The 21,476-nt window shown below is 44.9% G+C and overlaps 1 protein-coding gene across 4 annotated transcripts in view; it reads left to right on the plus strand.

The window, feature by feature from the left end:
• Nucleotides 1-6,041: 6,041 nt before the first annotated feature.
• The window catches only part of FLI1 (Fli-1 proto-oncogene, ETS transcription factor), an 89,223-nt gene continuing 73,788 nt past the window's right edge, over nucleotides 6,042-21,476 (plus strand). For 2 of the 4 annotated variants that reach the window (XM_032201968.1, XM_032201971.1), the window contains exons 1-2: nucleotides 6,042-6,412; nucleotides 8,306-8,414. In XM_032201968.1, the coding sequence (XP_032057859.1) occupies nucleotides 8,349-8,414 (66 nt within the window). In that variant the 5' untranslated portion in view covers nucleotides 6,042-6,412; nucleotides 8,306-8,348. Of the gene's footprint in view, nucleotides 6,413-8,305; nucleotides 8,415-18,707; nucleotides 19,052-21,476 lie in introns of those variants that run through there. The other 2 variants (XM_032201969.1, XM_032201970.1) reach the window with 2 other exon arrangements.

Below are 21,476 nucleotides of genomic sequence, written 5' to 3' on the forward strand. Positions count from 1 at the left end.
CTTCTTGTCCCAGACAATCTCTTTGTCCCAGAAACCTCTGATCACAATAAAGCCTGTTGATCTCAGCACTTCCCATTGTCTCTGTTCTGTTAGGGATGTCCTGGATGCCCTGTCAGAAAAGAGGGACACGCACTGACACTGAGCTATTTCACGATACAGCAAACGCTCACAGCAAGCACTTCATAATATTAACCAAAGAGATTTCCCAAGTCATCGCTCCTTTCCATATGGGAATAGTTATTCTTGCATAAAGCACCTTCATACCGAAAGAGCTGCAGCCTTGCTTAGGAGGAGTGGGCACTGAAATGCTTTAATTTGAGTGGTGTACTCCAAGCTGTCTGATGATAGTGCGTAGACAAGGCCCGAGGTATAAGAACTCTTCAAGGGAGAGCTTTTTGTGGAAAGCACTGTAAAACAACATTTTACAGTGTTGTTCTAAATTTCCTTTTTATTTTATGGTTCATCTAATTCAAAGAGAAACCTTCTTTGCAGAGAAGTGGAATGGGAAACATGCCTCCATGTCAAAACATTTGGAATCACATCAAGCTCCTGTTTTAGCCATTTATTTTACTTTCATTCACCTATTTTTATTCTTTTGTTTGTTTGTTTGTTTGTTTTTCATGTGTTCAGCTGTTTACATTGTTTTGGTGGAGCTGACTTCCTCCTTCCTCTCTTCCCTCCTGCTCCCCTCTTTTACCATCCCCATTGGCTCAAATACAAGGTGAGTCGTTTTAGGAAACTAAGCTCTGGAAAGAAAGAATTGACATTTTTTTTGTCGTTTTGTTTGTTTGTTTTTCTGCAGACACCAGAGCAGATGGAGGCCCTTTAGAGCTCCAGATGTGTCTTCACAGCTGCCTGGTCTCTTGAGCAGCAGCTACTCCAGGAGCTCAAGCCAAAAATGACTGTGGAGGCTACCAGGGAGCTGCAGGTTCCCATTACCTCTGTTCAAGCCTTTAGGGCTTGATCTGTCGGCCTTGCAGAAACCTCAGGTTGAGCAGACACAAAGGGATCAAGCTGTAGAAATGGACTTTGTAGGACACCAGAGCTATGCCTCATTGAGTTTTGTGTTTCAAAAAGGTTTCAACCTTCTCTCCTAGGAGAGGTGCCTCACACGACATTGGTGATGAAAAAACAGAGTAGCAGTGAAGCTTGCAGTGAATGTGGGGTCATTGCTACTTCTCTTTTCTTCAGAGGCAAAACTGTTGGAGGAAGAGGCTTGCTTTTAATTTCTTCCACTTTTTTCTTCAACTTTTTTAGTTAGTGTCAGCGAGGCTGGTGTCCACAGCAGCACTTGGAAGTGAAAGACAGGGGTAGAGGTGTATGTGTGACAACAAATATTGGAATTATTTGCCTAAAGGGGCATAGGAGACTTATGGGGCAAAAAAAGGAGCAAGTCAGAGGTATGGAAATAGGCACTCCCCTCAGATGTCCTTGCCTCGAAAGCGACATCAGCATGACCAGTCTTCTTCTGAGGGCCTTGGACTCTCAGGTCCAGAGTGTGTGGCAGCTGTGTTGCTGGCAGCCATGGCTGTTCAGGTAGGCCTTCTGCAGGTGCTGCTGCGAAGGGTGCAGCATTGGTCAATTGGGGTTTTGTGCCCAGATGAACTTAAAAATCCCAGTAAAAAAAGCATCACAAATCTCACATATACAGTCATGAGGTCTCAGGAGAGCTAAGGCTCCGTGCAGAGACTGCTGGGGACCACTCAGGAGCATCAGTTTCCATGGCATAAAAGGTTTGCAATAATTTCTGTTCCACTTCTGCCACCAGGATGCTTTTCTGTGGCCTTAGGTCTTACCACCCTGTCCTTAAACTTTCCTTCCTGTCCTTTTGACTGTTGAAATGTATTCAGGTCAGGAAATGTCTTTCATTATAACATGTATATACTGCCTAAACCTACCTGCAGGAGGATATCTCTAAGGTCTAATAAAAAAAAATAAAGAAAAATAAAACACATGAACTGAGAAACACATAAGTTCAGTCACAAACCAGCCTGCTTTAACAGAAGAGTTACATAGCATCCTACGGACTGTAAATAATTTTCCAAAAATGTTCATAAATAATGGAGGAGAACTTGAACAGTTTTGTTAAAAAAAAAAAAAGGCAAAACCACACTTCTTCTAACTTCATAATAAACATTAGTCAAACAGCCCAATCAGTAACACCTCCTCAAACCAAGACAGTAAAAGATTCTTGTTCCCACTAAGCAAAATTTTTAATTCCTGGGAGACACATGAACTTTCACCTAACATTCCTTTTTCAAGAGTAATACATAACCTAACAATTATGACAATTCCTTTTTTCCTAACCCCTCATTTTAACTCTGTAACTCAAACTTTTCTTTTGTTGTGATAATGATTTTATCAATCATTTATGACTATTTATTTTAATAAACTAATCACATTCGGCATTAATGTTAGACTTGAGTGAAACACATTTTATTTCAAAAGTGTTTTTTGTGGTAGAAATTGATTTAGAAAACCTAAAATGTCCTTCCCAAAAACATTGATAACAACTTTGCTGATATTCACTGGAATTTTTCAAAGTGCTTTTAGTTACATTGACTAGTTAAAATCAAACAGCCTGCCTTCACTGAAATGGGTCTTTCTGATTTTTCTGAATGAAACTTTCTTAGATGATTGCTTTAATTTTCCTTAAAGTAAACATTAGATAAATGTATTTTCATGCTAAAATTCTAAATTTGACCTTCTTGTTGATTCTAGATGAAAATAAATGTTATCAGGTAGGAATTTCCTATAGAATTAATATTTTAATTTCAGCAACACAGTACTATTATGACTAATGATTATTAGATTCAGCTGTTTCTTAGAGTTCCATCCATGCATGAGTACCTATTGTATTAGACATTGCTTAAAGATAGCAAACACATACACACAATTTGCAGTCACAGAGGGGTTCTTATCTCATTCAAAAACTTCCCAGCAGTACACCAGATGAAAAATCAGATGAACATCTCTCCCTGGTAGTTCTGTGTTTCACCCTTTCTTTCTTGAGGGGAAAATTTATGAGTCTATTTTTATTCAGTCTGTTGGACTTCTCTGTGAGATGTGCTTGTACCAGCAAAAGCAAGTTCAAAGACACACTCACTGCTTTGGGAACAGAAAGTGGGAAGGTGTCTTGAAGTTCTTCATGCATGTGTGATTTTGCCTCTTGGTCTCAGATGGGTCTTCAAGCTCTCTCCCTCCCAACCACACAAATTTTTGTGGTGACTGATCTCACTGGACTACTTGGACAGAATCATCACCCCAAGCTTTGGCTGATCTTGTTGATAACTTGGGCCCAGGCTGCTAATAGTCTTCAATTTTAGGACCAAGACTGTGAGAGGAACAAGGGGAAAAAAGTTGTTGCCACTATTTTCCCATAGCATGTGGAAATGATGATGGCCAGTTAAAAATCACCACATTTTCCTCTTAGGAAAGAGAAACTGAAGCACAGAAGTGTGTGTGGTTATATGTCAAGCACTGGAACTCCTTTTGACTTCACATACTTTCCCCTTATTTCTAATTAACATGTTGAGGAATTTTAAAATGTAATAAACATTATTTCTAAACAACCAGAAAGTAAAGCTTGCTTATTTCTGGTTTGATGTAAACATTTATAGCACAGCTCCATCCTTAAACAGTTAATCTTATAGTGACCTATTAAAATAAAATGAATTGTGTTATAATTCATCCTAAAGCAACCTCAGGGTTAGTGTATCAGGTAACTCCTGCTTTTGCAGTCCTCATGACGTTTTTAATCAAATTCAGCTGTAATTGCTGGAGCATACACATGCCTCTTTTAATACTCTGCCTACATTTGGGACTCATATGAGTCTGTTTTCTCTTAACGTATCTAATAAATAGAAAACATGAAAAGAGCACATTTTGCAGGACTCTGAGCTTTTCCACCGTTTCATTTGTTCTAGCAATTGTCCAACAGGCTTATGAGAATCGAGCACTTGTCAGCTTTCCCCCACTTGGATAAAATTCTTTGTGGGTTTTAAGTCACTGTTTGTGTTGCTAGCACCCTGTTAAAGGGGGCATAGGCACAGGCAAGAGCAGCTGCCACAGAAGTGAGGTGGAAGTGCGGATGTGCGAGAGGGAGAGCTTTCATTGGCATCTTTTAAAAATCACTGCCAGTGATGAATGTTGAAATGTTGCTTACACACAAGTCACCTACGGTTTGTTGATGAAAACTTGAGATGTCATGTCTGCGTTGAAGCTATTTGTGTAAACAAAACTTCTGTAACTTTCTCTGCTCAGGAGGGAGGGAGGACTTTTTTTTTTTTTTTTTTTTTGGTCTCCAATGCTGCAGCTGTTTCCAATTTGCCAGCAATTTTCTTTTGGGCTAGTAAAGCTCCCAAGATGACTGCAACTAGCCACATGGGTTTCTCGACTCAACAGTGGGGTTTGATTACAAGGGGTAGCAAACCCAGCTCGGGATTCGGGGGAAGCATTTCCCCTGCACTTTTAAGTTCTTTACGTCCTAACTTTTTGTTAACACCAGCCTTTAAAGTTTATTTCATTGCAGTTTAGTCAGTGCCGTGCTCAGTGGCCCTGTGCGTGTCTCTCTGTGGGAACTAGGCTGCGATTTCGAGCACATCTGCTTAAAAATAAAGGAAATTCGCGGGGGAAGTGCCCGGGAAAGGTGCAAACGCCCGTTAGCTGCCCACCTCCCCCCCAAACAGAAAGAATAAGAAGAGGGGTTTGTTAGCACAATGGTAAGCCCTTGGGGTTCCTCTTCAGAGACGTGTTTTTTGTAATTCACACGTGGAAACGTGAGAAAAGAATGAAAAATGACTTTGAAATGAGATCTGATTCGGTCGCTAGCTAGCTCGGTTGTGAGCGTGTAGAGAGATGTTCGCATCCCCGACGAATAATGAGATTAAAGCTTGCAAACGGCATTTTTAACCCTGATGGATGCGACTTTTTAAAACCATTAAAAAATGACAACGCTTATTGTTTCGGTCTCCGAAAGAGCCATGCCTGCTGCACACCTCGTGTGTCCCCCACCGTTTTGGTCTTCCCTTCCCTCGGAATTTATCTTCCCGAGATCTTCCTCTTAAAATCCCGGGATCTTACCTTGCCTAGGAAACTCCCTCGCGTAATAAAAACAACAACAACAATAATAACAAAGAATCCAAAGAATTTCTATATTAAAAAAAGTGGCTCTGGCTAGGTCCCTGGTCACTAGGTACAGGTCTGAGTCTGTTTTCCTTGGAAATTGGGAGGAATGCTAAACGCCTCGTCTACCAGCGAGTAAATTGTGTGCGGAGCTCTAGGCACGGCTCCCAAGTTGCCCTTTCACCCCTTCACTTTATATGTTCCTCTTATTAAGGAGAAAAATGTTTCAATATGTTGGAATTTGGGGCAAAGCCGGGAAGGAGAGAAAGAGAATAGAGAGTGGAAGGACATTTTCCAAATAGTTTTGGTAACCCTTCTGAGGGTTACATTTAAAATTGATGTCGTACGAAAATCCCTGGAAGTTTCTCCCCCACGTTAGTGCAAAATATTATCTGCTAACCCTTCCGAGATGGCAATGTGCACCAGAAGCGTGACACCGCTGGGAAAAAGTATCCCTGACTTGAAGATGGTTTTCCTTCTCCTCCCTAAATGTGTTAGTATTTGATAACTATTGTTAAGTAGCTAAAAGGGTCTGCAGCTTTCGGCTTGAAGAGAGAAAGGCTGAATTCTTGATCTTGAGAGAATAGGCTTGAGACAATTTCATTTCACGTATCCAGCCATGTGCATCTGCGAGCTCGGTGGATGTGGTCTGTAGTATTTTCAGTTTTGCTTCAGAGGGAAACGGGTTAACTATTTTCAAGGTAAGAGTCAGAAAAAAATCCCAAAGTAAGGAACGATGATTTTAAAACGGATATTTGAAACTTCCTTATTTTAAAAGGGGATTTAAAGTAGCACTTGAGCTCCACTCAGCGTCTCTTTTCGGCTTGACTCCTCAGCAATATTTTTTTAAGAAAGTTGTGAATTTTTTTTCTTTCTCTTTTTTTTTTTTTTTTCCTTCTTTAAAGTTGCGAGTAGCGCCAGACAGGCTCACTGGGCGAAGATGTCACATAGCCGTGATTAATCTGAGGGAGCAGCTGAAATATTGATAAGGGGAAAACGGAAATCAAATGAAAAGTAGAGGGCACAGAAGAGAGGGAAAGGAAAGCACGTCCTGGAGCTGCGAGCACTGCAGAAGCCCCCTGAGGAAATGCCTGGTTGATGCAGCCTGTCTGGATGGGCTGGGAATTTTAACTTCAGCGCTGCTTTGGATCTAACAAGTTTAATCTCTCCTTTGCAAAACTGCAGCGGCAGGGTAGTAATCCACAGCTGGTGGGGAGTTTTATTTTTGGTCTCAACCTGGATCTTTACAAACTGGTCTGCCACTGGTTGAGGGGAAAGGGTAAAAAAGGTGAGTCATTTAAATCCTAGTAATAAGAATAAGCGAGAGGTGAATCTAAAAGTGCTTTGAGGCCCTTTTATATTTCGGCTGATGCTGGCTGGGCAATGTGATTGATAAATAATCCACAGCAGACTTCTTAAGGCTGGTTCCAAATATGCAGATGTATTTATTTATATGAACATGTGTAATTATAAGAGGGAGGTAAGCGGGGGTGGGGGAACGCTAATCAGGGGCAAAGAGGGGAGCAGGGGAACTCGATATGTGAATCCTTGACCCTAGAAAATTTACTGACTAAGGAAAATTACCTTGTCCCTCAACTCTATCTACCCCCACCCCCCATTGCAAGTTCAGAAGCAAAAGAAACTGGAATGTGTTAGGAAGGAGGACGACAAAAAAAAAAAAAAAAAAAAAAAAAAAAAAAAAACAACAAAAAAAAAAAACAACTACTTATCAGAAACACATTGTCGATTTTATAATCAGTTGCCCTTCTGTGCCAGCTGGCCGCCTAATAAATGCTTTAAAAAACAATAAAAGGGGCATACGTGCAGATAGAGAACTTTTATTTTCCAGAGTTGTTGGGCTGTTTTTGTGTGTGCGCGTGTTTTTTTTTTCTTCCCCCTTCCTTTCTCTGTGCTTGTAACTCACAGATGTTTCATAGCAAGGCACCGGCGGGCACGGGGACGCTTCCCCGGCTGCCGGGCACAGCCGGCGGAGCAGCGGGGCCGCGGCACGGGCAGAGCAGAGCCAGGCCCCCGCAGCGTGTCCCGAGCACTGCGAGGCGTGCTGACCGCTCCTGCGCAGCTTCACGCGTGGTTCTGATCCTGTAGCATAACGCCGGTAGTAAACTGGGGATAAACTCGTGTCTTCTCCCACACACTCCCCGGGAAAACGGGAGCGTCAGAGCAGCAGCACTAACGAGCTGCATACTAAGGGGGAGGGCGTGCTTTTAAACGATGCACTAATTGCAGTAAGCTAATCGTTTTCGGGCGCTTTCCAAGGGGACTACAGATCCTGAGAGAAGCGGGTAGAAAAAAACAGTTGTCAGACCTGTTAGTGACTACAGATTTATTTTCCCACACACCATTAAGTTTCTCACAATTGTTGTTAATCTCTGCATCTCTGTCGTGGTGACTTGGGGGGCCGGGGGAGAGGCAAAAAACCTGTTCATCGGGAGATCATCAAGTCTTATAAATACAGAAAAACAGATGCACCTCGTTGATGCAAGCCTGAGATAAAGCTCCGCTGTGTTTGAGGAACGGCACTATCCAAAACAGAAAGGCTGAGATTGACAACCCTGGGCTTTTTATTGCTATTTGGAATGATACTTCCGTTTGCTATTTTTTAAATTTATTGTTTAATTATTATTGGTGAGAAAGGTTCTTTAAATCAATAGAGGCCGGCAGGCTAATGGCTCGGAATGGTTTCAATGAGTCACGAAAGGCAACTGCCCTTCATTTAGCCAAGTGAAACCCTTGGATACAAGTCAATAGGGTTAACTAGTCTCGACATGAAAACATGAGTATTTCAGCTGGCTTTTAATTGTTGGCTAAGAAATTCAGTTAATCAAATGTCAAACGTTTCCCTCTGTTCTCGTCAAAAGTGAAGAAGGCTCTTTTCCTGAGGGGGTGAAAAACCCAAATGCAAAAACAAACAAACTGTTGTTAAAACGCAGAAATAAAACCCTTCTTTATGAAGACTTGTATATTACTTAACGTTTAGTTACTGTGGTGGACGTTTTTTCTGTGCCCTTTCTTTAAAGGGTACGCATAAATACCTGATGACTTTTCTTTAAATTTTATTATTTATTATTATTTAATTGTTTATTATTTTTAAAACGTTTTGTTTTTGCTATACTTAATATTTATATATATGTATGTGATTTTATTTTTCTTTTAATTTCAGGTCAAGTTTAAGACCTTTAAAGATATCTGTTAAACAAGTAAGGATGTTTCAGACTGTGCCAGACACTTCGTCTTACGTCAAGGTAAGACATGACAGCATCTTTAAACAGGTAATGTCAAAAATTACAATCCTTAAAAATTTGTAGTAGTTTGTATTAGTTGAAAGTCTCATTCCCATTCTCACTGAACTTAGCAGGAAAAAAAAAAAAAATCTTTTACCTTCTGTGGGAGAGGTGTTAGTGTCTGAAGTATCACAGTTATAGTTCTGGAAATATGCAGGGCTGAGTCAAAAGTTGAATCATCAGGAAGTAAGAATATGTTAAAGTGGTCTTGCCTTTTATAAATTATTGATGCTTGGTTTGGTGGATTATACTATAACTACTATTATAGTGAGAGTGTCCTGAATTTCATTATAGTAGTGGTTTCTTACTCTGAAGCCAATATGATAGCAGCAGCGTGCTACCAATATCGTATCATAGTGGTTTCTTAATTTGGTTTCCAATTTTCTGATTTCCTAGATACCATTTAGTTTTGAACCAAAGCTAAATTTAATTTAATATCTGTCTATTCCTCTGCTGCGCCAGCCACTGAATTCAATATGCAAGATGATATGAAATGTTCTGGTTTTGAAAGGTACATTTCTAAATGGATTTAGAGGGGGGAAATATTTAATGATCTGAAGCAAAACATCTCTTTCAGTTACTGAAGAAATGAATTGTCACAACACTTTGTAATTCTGGCATTTCTTCCACAATATTACTTATGTTTTTCCTTGAGCAATTCTTCCATACCATTCAGTAGGCAAATTGACTTCAATTGGTTTTACTGGTGATGGCTAATGTCAGATACTACTAGATGTTGCACTCTGAATAGCTGATCATCTATGTACATTTTCTTAATTAAAAAGTGAATCTTAGAATGTATTTCAGTGTGCCGCTTCTGCCTCTTTCATAAGATTAAAACAAATTCCAAAGAAGAATTGGCACAGCCTTGTCCCTTTATAACTCAATCGAGTACTATATTATATTTGACATCATATAGTTTTTTTTCCACAACAGTTCCCAAGAATGTAAATAAACCAAGCCTGGGACATCTGGGTTACACGTTTAAGGCAAACCCTGCATGCAACAGCACTTAGAGAAAATCTAAAACACAAGCCTCTTCTCTCACAGGCTGAAGAAACACAGAAGGGTGTTAACTAGAGCTGGGTGGATAATTTGTAATGAATAATTTATTACAGGAATTCTCTCTCCCTCTCTCTCTCTCTCTCCCTTTCCCTTAGTCAATGATCCATGCGCCAATTGTGATTTTCATGTACCTACACATTATTGGAAGTGATTCCCTGAATGATTTCTGTATATATTCCCTAGGCCACAGATCATTTTGTGGGCAGTTTGTTAGAGGTATTAGTATTGGAAATGCAGCTTGGTGGGAGGGCTCCCAGGTCAAGTGGAATTACTTGTATTCCCCAATTGGGTGAACTTGTGGAGCTCTCTGGACCAGGTTTCTATAGGGAATTTTACTGGGAATGGTCAAGATTCCAGATTCAGTTAATATTCCCCCAAATCACACTCATAGCTCAGTGTTTCAAGGAATGTTGATGATTTAATTTTGTTTATTAAATTCATGTAGCTTTGGACAAGATTCCAGAAGAACATAAACTCTGTGGAAAAGAAATGAAATTAAAGTCTCATGAAAGCAAATTCACTAAAAGTTCATGTAAAGAAATAAGTTAAGTAGTCTGTGCCTGGCTTTAGCAATAATTTCTCTTTGGAGTTCCTATGTGTGGGAAATGATCTTAGATGTGCTCTGTTTACAATGAAGACATGAAGGCTCTTTGACATCCTATATTATGGTATCATTGCCTTTTGTTGTGAGGCTAGATCCAGCTGCTGTTACAGTTAGTAGCAAGATTCCTTTTGAATTAAGTGGAACCAAGATGCAGGCCTAAATAATTTAACATTCCAATGGGATTGAGTGAGTCAGTCCGTAACTGTGTCAGGATAGCCTTCTCATTAAGTATAATCCTCCAGGCAAAGTGCTTGGACAAAGTTCTCTTCATGTAAGTATGTGTTTTATCTACCAGGAAGAACTTGTACGGCTGGACATACATGCAGCATTTCAGCAAGTGGAGGGATAAGTGAACAGTGTGATGCTGAGCTCTCTGCCTTTTATTACAACCCTTCGTCATCAGCTGCCATTATTTTGGGCAGGGGCCTTGTCTTTGGCATTTTGCCTGTAAAGCTTCATTCACACCAATGTCAATGGGGAAATTACTTGTTCCTCTGCTTAAAAAACTCAGCAGGATTTTGACAGAAGTCTCTTAGGACTGATCCAAAGTTCTCTGAAGACAAAGGAGATACCTCCCACAGACTTAGAGTTTCAAGTCGGGCAGTTCAATACCAGTGGTGCAAAAAGATACTTTAAGGTCAGCAAAGTTGTTCTTAAAGGTTAGGAGATGCTTAAATACAGGAGAATTGGAGCCTTAAAAAACACAGGTCAGGTCGATCTTTGGCTCCTCTGAATTTGGTGACAGTTTCCACAGATGCCAGGGCACACAGAACAATTCTGTGACTGGCTTACTTACTTGCAGAAGAGACAGGACTGCCTAATGATTGAGGCAGACAGTCAGGAAACACGGGTACAGATACAACCCTGCTGGGGTGGGCTTGGTGTTCCTGGGCAAGGCACTCCAACTCTTTGTTCCTCAATTCCTCCATCTTTAAAGTGTGGATGAAAGTGCTGTGCAAGAAGGAGGCACTGTTCAGTTTTTAGACAGCATCTGCCTTCTCTTTCCTGCTTCCCCTCACTCATCTTTGACAACTTGACAAGTCATGGTGAGCAAAAAGTTTAAAAAGTGAGAGATTAAGTTCCAAATCCTTCTCTTTTTCCATTTTTTTTTTTCATGTTATTCCATCTACTGAGGGGGAAAAAAATTTTGCTTGTCTCATGGGAGGTAGGGACTCAGTATTTATTTATGACTTCCATGGAATCCCAGCTCATGACATGGTACCTCCATCCTGCAGAAGAAAATCACAACTGGGAGCAGTGTCTTGTATAAAATGTCTTTAACAAGTGTATAACACATACATATAAGTGTTATGTTTATTCCATGCCTTGTGCAGAAGAAAGCCTCCTCTCTGTGTGTTGCAGATGGGAGGGGGTTGCTAGCAGGGTGTTCTCCAGAAGGCCTAGGAAGAACAGATCTACTGTCGTACCCCTGAGGTACAAAACAGCCTATGACTACCATCAGGTCACAATTTTTCTCACCATGGTTTTTAAAATGCAGAAGTGTGAGGTAGGACAAAGATGCTGGAGGAGGAGGAGGTTCTGGATTTTAAAATGGTTTAACACGGATGGTTTGTGTTGAGTCATACTGGCAATGTTCAGCTTGCCAGTGTTGTAACCTTGATTTACGTCATAGGACATGTGGGTCTGCATCTACAGCACTGCCAAAAGATCCTATATAACTTCATGACAGCACTACTCATTCTCTCTTGTATCCCTTCTTGTATGGGCCTTAACACAATAAGGGAGTAGAAAATCATAAGTATAAAATTATTTATGATCATTTATGATTACTTATTTGTTCTACATCATGGATAAATTGTTTCTGTTCCTAAAAGCCGTTCTGGGACTTACTGATCTGCAAATAGTTAATAATCTACAGTATATCAGAGGCTCCTAATCTCATCTAAACATGAGTATTTGACTTTAGAGAAAGAAACATGTAATATAATTGAGAAATTAAATTTTGAAAGACAGCACTGGAATCCTGACTGCAAGGGTATGGAAAGAGTTAGGACTATAAGCAAAGCAACATGACCTCTGCATGCTGCATTTTTAATTACCACTGCCACAAGCTACTCTGGGCCACAGCAGTCTTGACTCTCCTCCTGTGCTGCTGCCTGTGCTTTAATACGTGAGTAAAGACAGTGCAAGAATAATCTGGGGAGTCTTATTCTTTCGCTTTTCTTTTGCTCTTGGGCGACATCCAAACCCTTCTCCCCTCCTGGCATGGATAAGTCACTGCCTCTGCTCCTGGTGCCCCAGCGCTCAGTGCACAGGTTCCTGCCAGGTGCCACCCGTGGGGACAGGGAAAGGCAAAGAAGTCATAGAAGAGGGCATTAGGGGTCCCTCCTCTTCTTGAATGTCTGCAAATTGTTGCTGGGGTGCAGGAATCCCCCTTCTCGCCCTCTTCACCTGAAAGACTCCCCCTTCCCCTGAGCTATCGCATCAGCGCCTCCTGCTTTTGTGCTCTCCTTTCCAGCCTTCCCCTTCCAAGGTGAACCTTGCTAGGGGTGATTTTCCCTGGGGTGTCCCGCATTAAAACACTGGATTCCCTTTGGCTAACCTGTGCAGAAAATGGTCTTCGGGCAGACCTCTGAACGGGAACGAAGACGGTCTTTTGTCCAGCCTCTCAGAGATGGGAAGAAGGAACCATCATGCAAGCGCAGGACTTCTCGCTTTAAAAATGGATTTCATGCAGACATAATGTTTGTGGTACCATACAAAGAAGCATATTCACGAAGGCAAAATGGTCTGGGTGGCTGGAAACAATATTTGGTTTGTTCTTGCTTTCCCTCTGCCTGGAAGTTTACAGAAGCCCCAACGATTTTTATTATTATTTTTTTTTTTTTTCTTGAAGGATAAAACAGCATGATTTTCTTTGGAGAGGGCAATGCGAAGGCCACTGACAAACCCTGACACGGCCGTGCTTTCCCTCCTACTGAAACAGTAGCAGCCAGAGGGCTGCTCCGGGCACAGGTTGCAAGGAAAGAATCCCCCAGTATTTCGTGGGTGGATTTCTTTTTTTTTTTCTTTTTTTTTTTTTTTTCCCCCCCAGCAGAAATCTTGCGGCAGGGAGGATGCCTAATGCCTAACGGAGGGAAAGGCTCTGCAGAGGGACTCGTGCAGGGAATTAGCTGCGTCCCACAGGCACGCGTGGATGCTGGAGAGGCGGCTGCTGGCAGAAATCCGCAGCACACCTTTAAGAACATCTGGAGAGCTGAGCCTCGCGGAATAGGGGAAAGCAGAGACTTGACGGACTGTTTTTTCTTCCAGTTCAGGTAGATTTGTCCCTGCCGAGGGGATCCTTACCCTGCTTCTTTTCTTTGCAGTTCCAGCTTGACGTCCAGCCTGAGGCTGCGGTCAGCTCTTAAGTCTTGCTCACCCCGAGTGATGATTAATCCGCACATACACCGAATCGTTCTCCTTTTTTGAGGCAGAAACGCCGTTAAGTTGTTAGACTTTAGCAAGTCTTTGATTAATGCGTCCTGACAACTCGCTACTTAAGGATTTAGCTGTAGTTTGCACCCACCTCTCTGCTTTAAAGGGAAAAAAAAACCCTTCCATTTCCCGGTGCCTGGCAAATCCTGCCCGACTTTTACCCGTGGTGAAGGCAAGCCCTGCGTGGGCAGGACTGGCATTGTTTCTTCCCCTCTTTGCCCTCAAGACACGATTGGATTGAAGTCGAAACGTCGTTTCTCCTGGAAATGTAGCACGTTGCTCCTTTCTAAAACAAACCAGGCTGTCGGGCTCAGGGGACAAGATTTTACACTCGGTGACTCCCGCCCCGCCAGACACCAGCATTCAAGCAGCCGCCCCCCCTCCAGCTCTGTGACCTCCTAATGGCTCCATTCTTTCACAATTTACAGCAAAACGCTCCCCACCAATATGCTGGGTCCGGTGGATTTTGTATTCTAGCCTTTCGCGTGCTTTCCCAACCTTGTGTTTAGAAATAATGGGGAGGTGTGGAGGGGAAAGGGGAGCAAAACGGGAAGAAAAAGAAAGTGAATGCTAAGGGGGAAAAATGCTTTAAATCTTTCCTGCAAATCTCCAAATATATGAAGTCTGAGGAACAAATTCAAAGCAGGCACGGACGCCTGAAGAGAAGTTAGAGAGAAATATTCTGTTCCATTCAAGCGCATCAAGGGTCTAGCTGAAGTCTTGTTTGGCTAAGGTCAGACGAGACTGGGTTCTCCAATAAAAATAAATCTCAAATTAATTATGGCCTCAAGCGAGGGGCCAGACGTTTGGAGCTAGTGCACTGCCGTCTGTTTTTTTGGCCTTCAGTATTTTTGTTTTTTTGTGCTTAGCTTTTCAATAATTGCGGGATGGGGGAGGAAGGGAGGGCGGGGGCTGTTTTACTGGGACATGGAGCTCAAATAAAACTAGCCAGGACACTGCTTACCCACTCTACGTGTAATTGCGATGCAGCTTCAAAGCTACTGCATCTTCTCCCCGCTACTTTTAAGACATTATGTTTTACTTAACGCTGATTAGCAGTGAATAACTTTCCGGCGTCAAGTTCCCAAATCCCATGGGCTGTTGCTGTGGACCAAGAGGCAGCAGGGACCCGATCCTTCATTTGTAGGGCTGGAAAACTACTGATTCCTCTTTATTGCTGTAGCTGAGAAGCAGAGGTTTGCCCAATTAGTTTAGTTTAAAGTGGGATTCGTTTCTGGGGATCAAATCCCAGGGCTGTAGTTTGGGCTTTTTGCTTGTAAGAATGTGGGTTTAGAAAATAAACAAAACACGTTGCGTTTTTCATTCTGCAATGCAGTCGGTGCCAGAGGAAACTCAGACCAGGAAACTTTAAACATTCGCTGAAGCCGGTGGAGACTTTCCCTCTGGTACAGACTGCAGCGGGACAGATCCTGGCCTCTGCAAGTACAGCTCCGGGCGAAGGAGGAGGGCAACCACCGTGACTACATTTATAGAGGACAGTATATATAAAAAGGTTTATATATTATATATCCGATATACCTAGCGTAAGGAATGTCAGTACACGTAGAGAGAAGTTGGGAAAAAAAAAAAAAAAAAAAAAAAAAAAAAAAGAGGATCCTGACCGGACTTTGCAGTGACCAAGGCCGGGCATGGGAGGCTGGGGGAGCGGGCCCAGCTGATGCTGCTGGGGAAGGAGGGCGAAACAAGCCACCCCCTCCTCCGAAAAGAATATTTCTAACCTGCAGCTGAGGCCCGATAAGGTTTTCTTTATGCCTATTCCTATGGAATAATTAGATGGTTTTAACTAGAAAATGATGAGCACTAATCCCGCGTGAATTATTGGCAGAAAATGCGCATCTCTGGGGTTATGTACTCCCGCAAAAGACTGGCAGTGAACTACACGGAGGGGTTAACCCATTTGATGCTGGATGTGAGATAGCCTTGGCTCCCTCCGGTATGGCCTTATTAATTTCAGTGGGATCTCACCAAACCCGGCTTTTTCACCTTCTCTGTGTGAGGCTGCAGTCGGCATAACTCAATTATAAGGACGAAGAGAGGAGGCTGGGGGCATGCCAAGCGCTTGAGATCAGTATTGAAACAATTAAAAACTCCGGACGAGAATTTCGTTTCATTCATAAGCACAGTTAAAAAATAATAATCGAGGAGCAACTGATTTCTACCAGCCTGTCCCAATGTAAGCATTTGAAATCTTCCGTGGTTGCCAAGATCAAATGGTTTTCCAGATGTCTGGTGGTAACCACATTAAACGGCTCACAATTCCTTTGCTGTACATACATATGCATCCAAAAGCGGAGCATCAGCTGCGTTTCCCTGCCAGGTCTCACTTGCCCGGCTCTGCCACTCAGCAGTCGCCGGGTGATCACCTAGCGTGGTTCAGAGCCTGGCGCACGGAGTTTTATTTTAGGAATATTGCAGCCTTTCCCCAAAAGTTTGAGATAACTTCAAGGTTTTTTGTTTTGTTTTTAAAGGGGGTGGGAGATGAAGCAAAAGCTCTATTGTTATATTATTTGGGAGGCGAATAGCAGATTGTTCAGCTTGTCTGTTACAGCGTTCAACAGCTTCGCTCGCCACCTGATCTCTTGGACTTTTCACAAATCTTTTGTGAGACCAAACGCAAGAGGTAAAGCAGGGAACACCCCGATGGGTCCAGTCTAGGTGACCCAACGGGCTTCATTCTGAGGCATCCTCAGACATGCAAAATAAGTCCCTGGGGGTCCTGGTGCCCGTCTGGCAATAAAATGCGAAGTCGGGCTCCTAAAATACCCCTAGGTGGGACGGAGGGGTCTGCCCGACATCCGCCGCTCTCTGGGAGCACCGGGAGCGACGGCGGGCGCTGCGCTGGGTCCCGCAGCGGGCGGTGGGAGGCAGGATGCCGGGCTCCCCGCCGACCCCGCACCTCCAGGTGGTTTCTGGCTGCGGCTCTCAGCTCCCCGCCTCTCCCAGCCCGAGAGAGACCTGCCGGGCACGCAGCCCACGAACAAAACGCCCCGCGAGGTCCGCGGAGGACGGAGGCTCCTTTCCACGGTGTTTCCCTTCGCGGTCAGGATGCTCAGCCTGTCCTTTCCCTCACCCCCCAGCCCACTTTTTTTCGGGGCTGGTGGAGAGCGCTGTCTAGAGAGGAAATCATTTGGGTTTTGAAAGGATGCGTTTCACTCTTCCCTTTAACCTCTTGCTTTTCTGGTTGCTGCAGCCATGTGGTGAGGCTGAAGGGGGAGTGGAGAAGAGAGTGGCTGAGGGAGGGAGAGAGCGGGGAGGGAAAGAGAGAAAGAGTAACGGGGACAGCAAAGGGTTAAGCGTGATTTCTTTAATTGAACTCCAGTTCTTGTGGCCCTAGGCAAGGGGGGACCTGACCCCGCTAGCAGCATCCAGATGTGCTGCTCCCCGGGGACCCCGCGCAGCCCCCTGCCTTGTGAACCGGCGGGGGAGGAGCGGGGGGGCCCGGGCTGTCCCCTCTGCCCCCCTCTGCCTTCACCTCCCGGCTGCAGGCGGCCTCAGTCGCTGGCAAGCAGCAAGCAGAAAGCTCCAGGTCTGGTCACGTTCAGCCCCGTGTCTGCATCTGAACTCCCAAATTGTAGCTGAATTGATGAGGCTAATTTCGGAGGAGGGGGGAGGGCGGGGAGGGAGGGGCAAGGGGAATCTACGGCTCTCTCCTGCCAGCTTCGGGCTTGGAGAAATAAAGTATTAATAAGGCATCCCTGCCGCAGCCGAGTAGAAACACTAGTGGCATTATTGAATTTCCCTTTTGGAAGGGGCGGGTGCAGAATAACTTTGGATATAATTTTGATTCCCCCCCCACCCCGCCCCGTGGTTGGACTAAAGACGGGGGGAAACAAAAAGCCTGGACACAACTGGCACTGGACAAGGTAATGCTCTCCACCGAGAGATCTGACGTTCAGGAGTGCCCTCCTGCCTTGACACTTTCTTTCTTGGCTTCACCCTCCCTATTTTACACCCTCTGTGCTTCTCCTCGGGCTGCAGCGGTTTGCAGAAGTGGGGAATAAAGGACGCCCAGAGCGTTGCATTATGTGTTCCGCTGCTCGCTGCTTGTTATTTTTGCAGGGGGGGAAGTGGAGCTGGACAGGCGCGTATTGTCTCCTTTCCTCGGGTCCTTGGGAGGGTTTTAGCCTTGTCCGGAAAAAGGAAAGCGCGTTTCTTTTCTGGCGATCGCTCCCGTTTGAATGAAAGGCAGAATCGCACGTCAGGGCTCGCCAGGTCGAAAAAGATTTAAAGGCTGGTGTGTTGGGTCGGTTTTACTGCAGTGCCCATTCTTACACGAAATTTCAGGTGTTCTGACAATTATTTTTTTTACTTTTTTTTTTTTTTTAATTATTTCTTCTTCTTCTTCTTCTTTTGTTTTTCTTCTCTGAGTGGGGTTTTAACAGCTTAGCAAGGAACTGGTGTTAAGAGAGGAGGCTGGAAAAGGTGCTCCCAGCCCCCGAAATAAATGGATGGGGACCCGTTGATCTGAGGTCTGTGTGATTAGGAACCCCTGTATCCCAGCCGTGAGATGACTGAGAGTGAAGGGGACAGGGGTGAAAGTGGACAAGAGCTTCCACTTTCCTGCAGCCCCATTTCCAGCGTGGCTTTAATTGCTGGAGTCATTTGTCTGTCCTGCATTACTGCACTCACCGTTCCTTTCTGGCAGGAGCGGACCCCGGCTCACGCTCCTTTCTGCGAGCCCTGCCTTGGGCGGGCGTGAAGAGGGGCCACGTTATGTTTTAAATACCTTTTAATCGTCAGGCTCTTCTTTTTCTTTCTTTCTTTCTTTCTCTCTCTTTTTTTTTTTTTTTTTTTTTTTTTTTTTTTTCTCTCTCACCCTGCGTGCTCCGACTGAATTGTATTTACTGTTTTCTTCCCTTCATTTTTGCCTGTGACTGGAAAACGCATTAATAAAAAAATCTGTGGGAAGAGACGGAAATTCAGTGAGTCAGGCTAAAGCTGTTCCAGCCAAAAGAAAAAAAAATGGCAAAAAACATGTTAAACTAAACTGTGGGATGACACAGTGCTCACTAATACGGGCTGGGGTGCAAGGCAAGGTCTCCGTCGTGCTGGCTGCGCTAGCGACAAACAAGAGCTGACAGAGGTAGCTATTGTTCTGCCCCTTCTTATCTAAATGGAGCAAATATCCTGTATGTAAAATATATATATTTTGATCAAGAAGGCAGGACCAGCGGAGAGACGAAAGTTTCCTCCTCGAGTGACTTCACTTCCCAAAATTAGCAGAAAAAACGTTTCATCCGGTTAACTGTCTCTTTTTCGCTCTGCTGCAACAACCAAAGTCAAAAAAAAGAGAGGCAGAGAGAGCGAGGGAGGGAGAGGGAGAGAGCCGGAGAGGGGATAAGCGGAGGAAAGTAAAATCACTGGGAGGACAGAGAAAAGTGAAAGAGGGAGAAGAATAACGACTTCAGGAGGCTTCGGTTGCAGGCTAAACCGGGTCAATGTGTGGAATATTGCTGGTACCGGCTGGAAGTTATTCTAGATGGACGGCACTATTAAGGTAAGGGCTGCAGGGGCCGGGGGCCAGCTCCGGCCGGGCCCCCTCCTCCCGCCCTGCCGACCGGGACTCTCCCACCCTCCCGGGGCTCTCCCACCCTCCCCTCCCTCCACTCCCTCCCCTTCTTCCCTCCGTCCCCTCCCCGGGGCTCGGGGGCTCCGCGGCGGGGCTCGGAGGGCCCCCGGGAGCTGCCCGGCTCGGCGAACCCGCAGTGACAGCTCCTGGCTCCGGGCTGCCAGCCCCCGCGGCCGCCGGGCGCCGCCAAGGGGGGCGGCTGGGGCCGGCGGGGCTCGGAGCTGCCTGCCCCTGGCGGTTCCATGTCAGCCGGCTCTGATTTCCTCGCCTGGCCCTGCCCGAAGCGCGCTGCTGGGTCTGCTGGTGTGTTGCCTTCAGCAGTTTTGGGGGGAGAGCGAGGGACCGGGCGGTTTGGAGGGGAAACATCACCCTAGCTTGGGGCGAGGCAGCGGGAAGGGGAAGCAAAGAGTGTGGCAAAAAAACCACGAACATAACCAACCTCTGGTGGCCTTGAGCAAGCGAGGACTCTGCTGGCACGCTGCTGAGAATGGTTCCCCCTCCCTTTACCCCCACCAAACCGGCTGGTCCTCCAGCCTTTGCAAAGATGAACCCAGCCTTCACCAAGTCCCTCGAGGTGCTGTTTCCCAAAGCCCAGGCAGCAGCGGGTTCACTTTCTTGCTTTGGGGGGCCCTTGTGCAATTCGTACGGGCTCTTCTTGAGGGAGCGCTGTAGTGCAGGGCAGCTCAAACAGAGCAGCCTTGGAGCGAGAGACTCTGTGGGTGTGTTTGGGTTGGAGGATTTCGAAAGATGCCTATCGCCTGGGTGGGGTGTTGATCTCTTCTTAAAAGTCTTTTTTTTTTTTTTTTTTTTTTTTTTTTTTTTTTTTTTTTTTGCTGACCTGGGGAGAAAGAAGCTGCAAACTGGCAGGAACTGAAACTTTCTCCTTTACATTTCAGCTTGTGACAAGTGCACTGTTTGGAAGGGTCTCAAGAGAAAGGGGGAGGGAAGGAGATGGGTAGGAAGAGAATATGGAAAGAGGAAAGAAAGAGGGAATGAAAGGGGAAACGTCAGAAAGGAGGAAAGAAAGCAGGAACATTGAAAGCACAAAATTTGAGGTATGGCAGGAATAAGGCACATCTCCCTTACCACCTCTTCAGCTTTGTAACAAAAGTAACCCAGTCCTCATTCAGGACATGCTTAGTGCACCGCAACCTTCTTTGATTTGTGGCGTCCTAAATATTGCACAGTGAAAGTGCAGAAATTTCCCATCTGCATGTTTGCTGTGGTGCACACATGGACCCGCTTTTCTTCGCATGCCACAAGCCCCCCTGCAGCATCCTCTGAAAGGTGCTGATGTGTTGCCATGGCCCAGGTAGCCCATGGTGCCTACTGGGAGCTCCTCCTCTCCCCTGTCACCCTGCGTGGCAAAGTGGTGTCGCTGTCACCCCCAGCCCCCTGCTCTGGAGATGAGGAACTGCGATGCTTTGCAGCTAGGACCGCAGTCATGCTGGGGAGGCTGTGGTGAAAGGAGGAACTCAGCCGCATCCTGGGTCACTGCCCCAGCTCCTGGATCTGCCCACTGGCAGCTGAGCAGCCTTTTGTTATGTATTGCTGCTCCACTTGTAGTCCAGAAAGCATTTGGCTGTTTGAGCTAAGAGAGGTGGAATCCTGGTGCACTGGAATCTCATCTTGGGTCCACTGAGCAACCCCAGGATCATTGGCAACTTGCTGCAGATCCCTGTCTCCTGTTGAGCTCCTCCTGTAACTTACCACTTCTCTGCACTTTGCACAAGTGGTTGAAAGCTCCGGTAGTGTCCTCAGGATTATAGGAGATTTCTTGCAAATTTTCTTGCTGGGGAGGAATGAGTGGTTTCCAGGGAGTGTCAGACCCATGCACGGGCAGATTTGCTGCAATTTACCACTGAAAGGAAGGGGTTAGGCCACCTTGCCTGAGTTCTCTCAGGTGAAGGGCAATGAGAGAGGATGTGGCTTGAGATGCTTCAATGTTTTTAATGTGCTGAGCTCTCTATATAATCTGTGCCTTGGGGTAGACTTGCTAAATTCTAGGACATAGTAAACAAACCTGTACTGTATTCAGGAGACAGCAATTTAGAAGCAATCGTACCCTTCAGGTACCTCTTCTGAAGGCTGTAAGCACTGCTTTCTCTCAAAGCTGTGCACTCCAGTTGGTAAATAATATGGCAGAAAAGATGCACATAGATGACAAAGATGGCAAGAAAAACAGAGGAAAAGGTTCTTTTGTTATTTAGATCAAGAGCGGGCTGAGGGGGCAGATGAAATTGTGTGCAGATGTGGTTCAGAAGTACTTCACCCATGAACCGAAGTATACCTGGCTGTGTAGAAGGCAGTGCTGTGCAGCTCTGATCAGAAATGTTCAAGGGGTACACCTTGC

This window comes from Aythya fuligula, chromosome 22 (genome assembly GCF_009819795.1).
Source record: "Aythya fuligula isolate bAytFul2 chromosome 22, bAytFul2.pri, whole genome shotgun sequence".
Classification (NCBI taxonomy): domain Eukaryota; kingdom Metazoa; phylum Chordata; class Aves; order Anseriformes; family Anatidae; genus Aythya; species Aythya fuligula.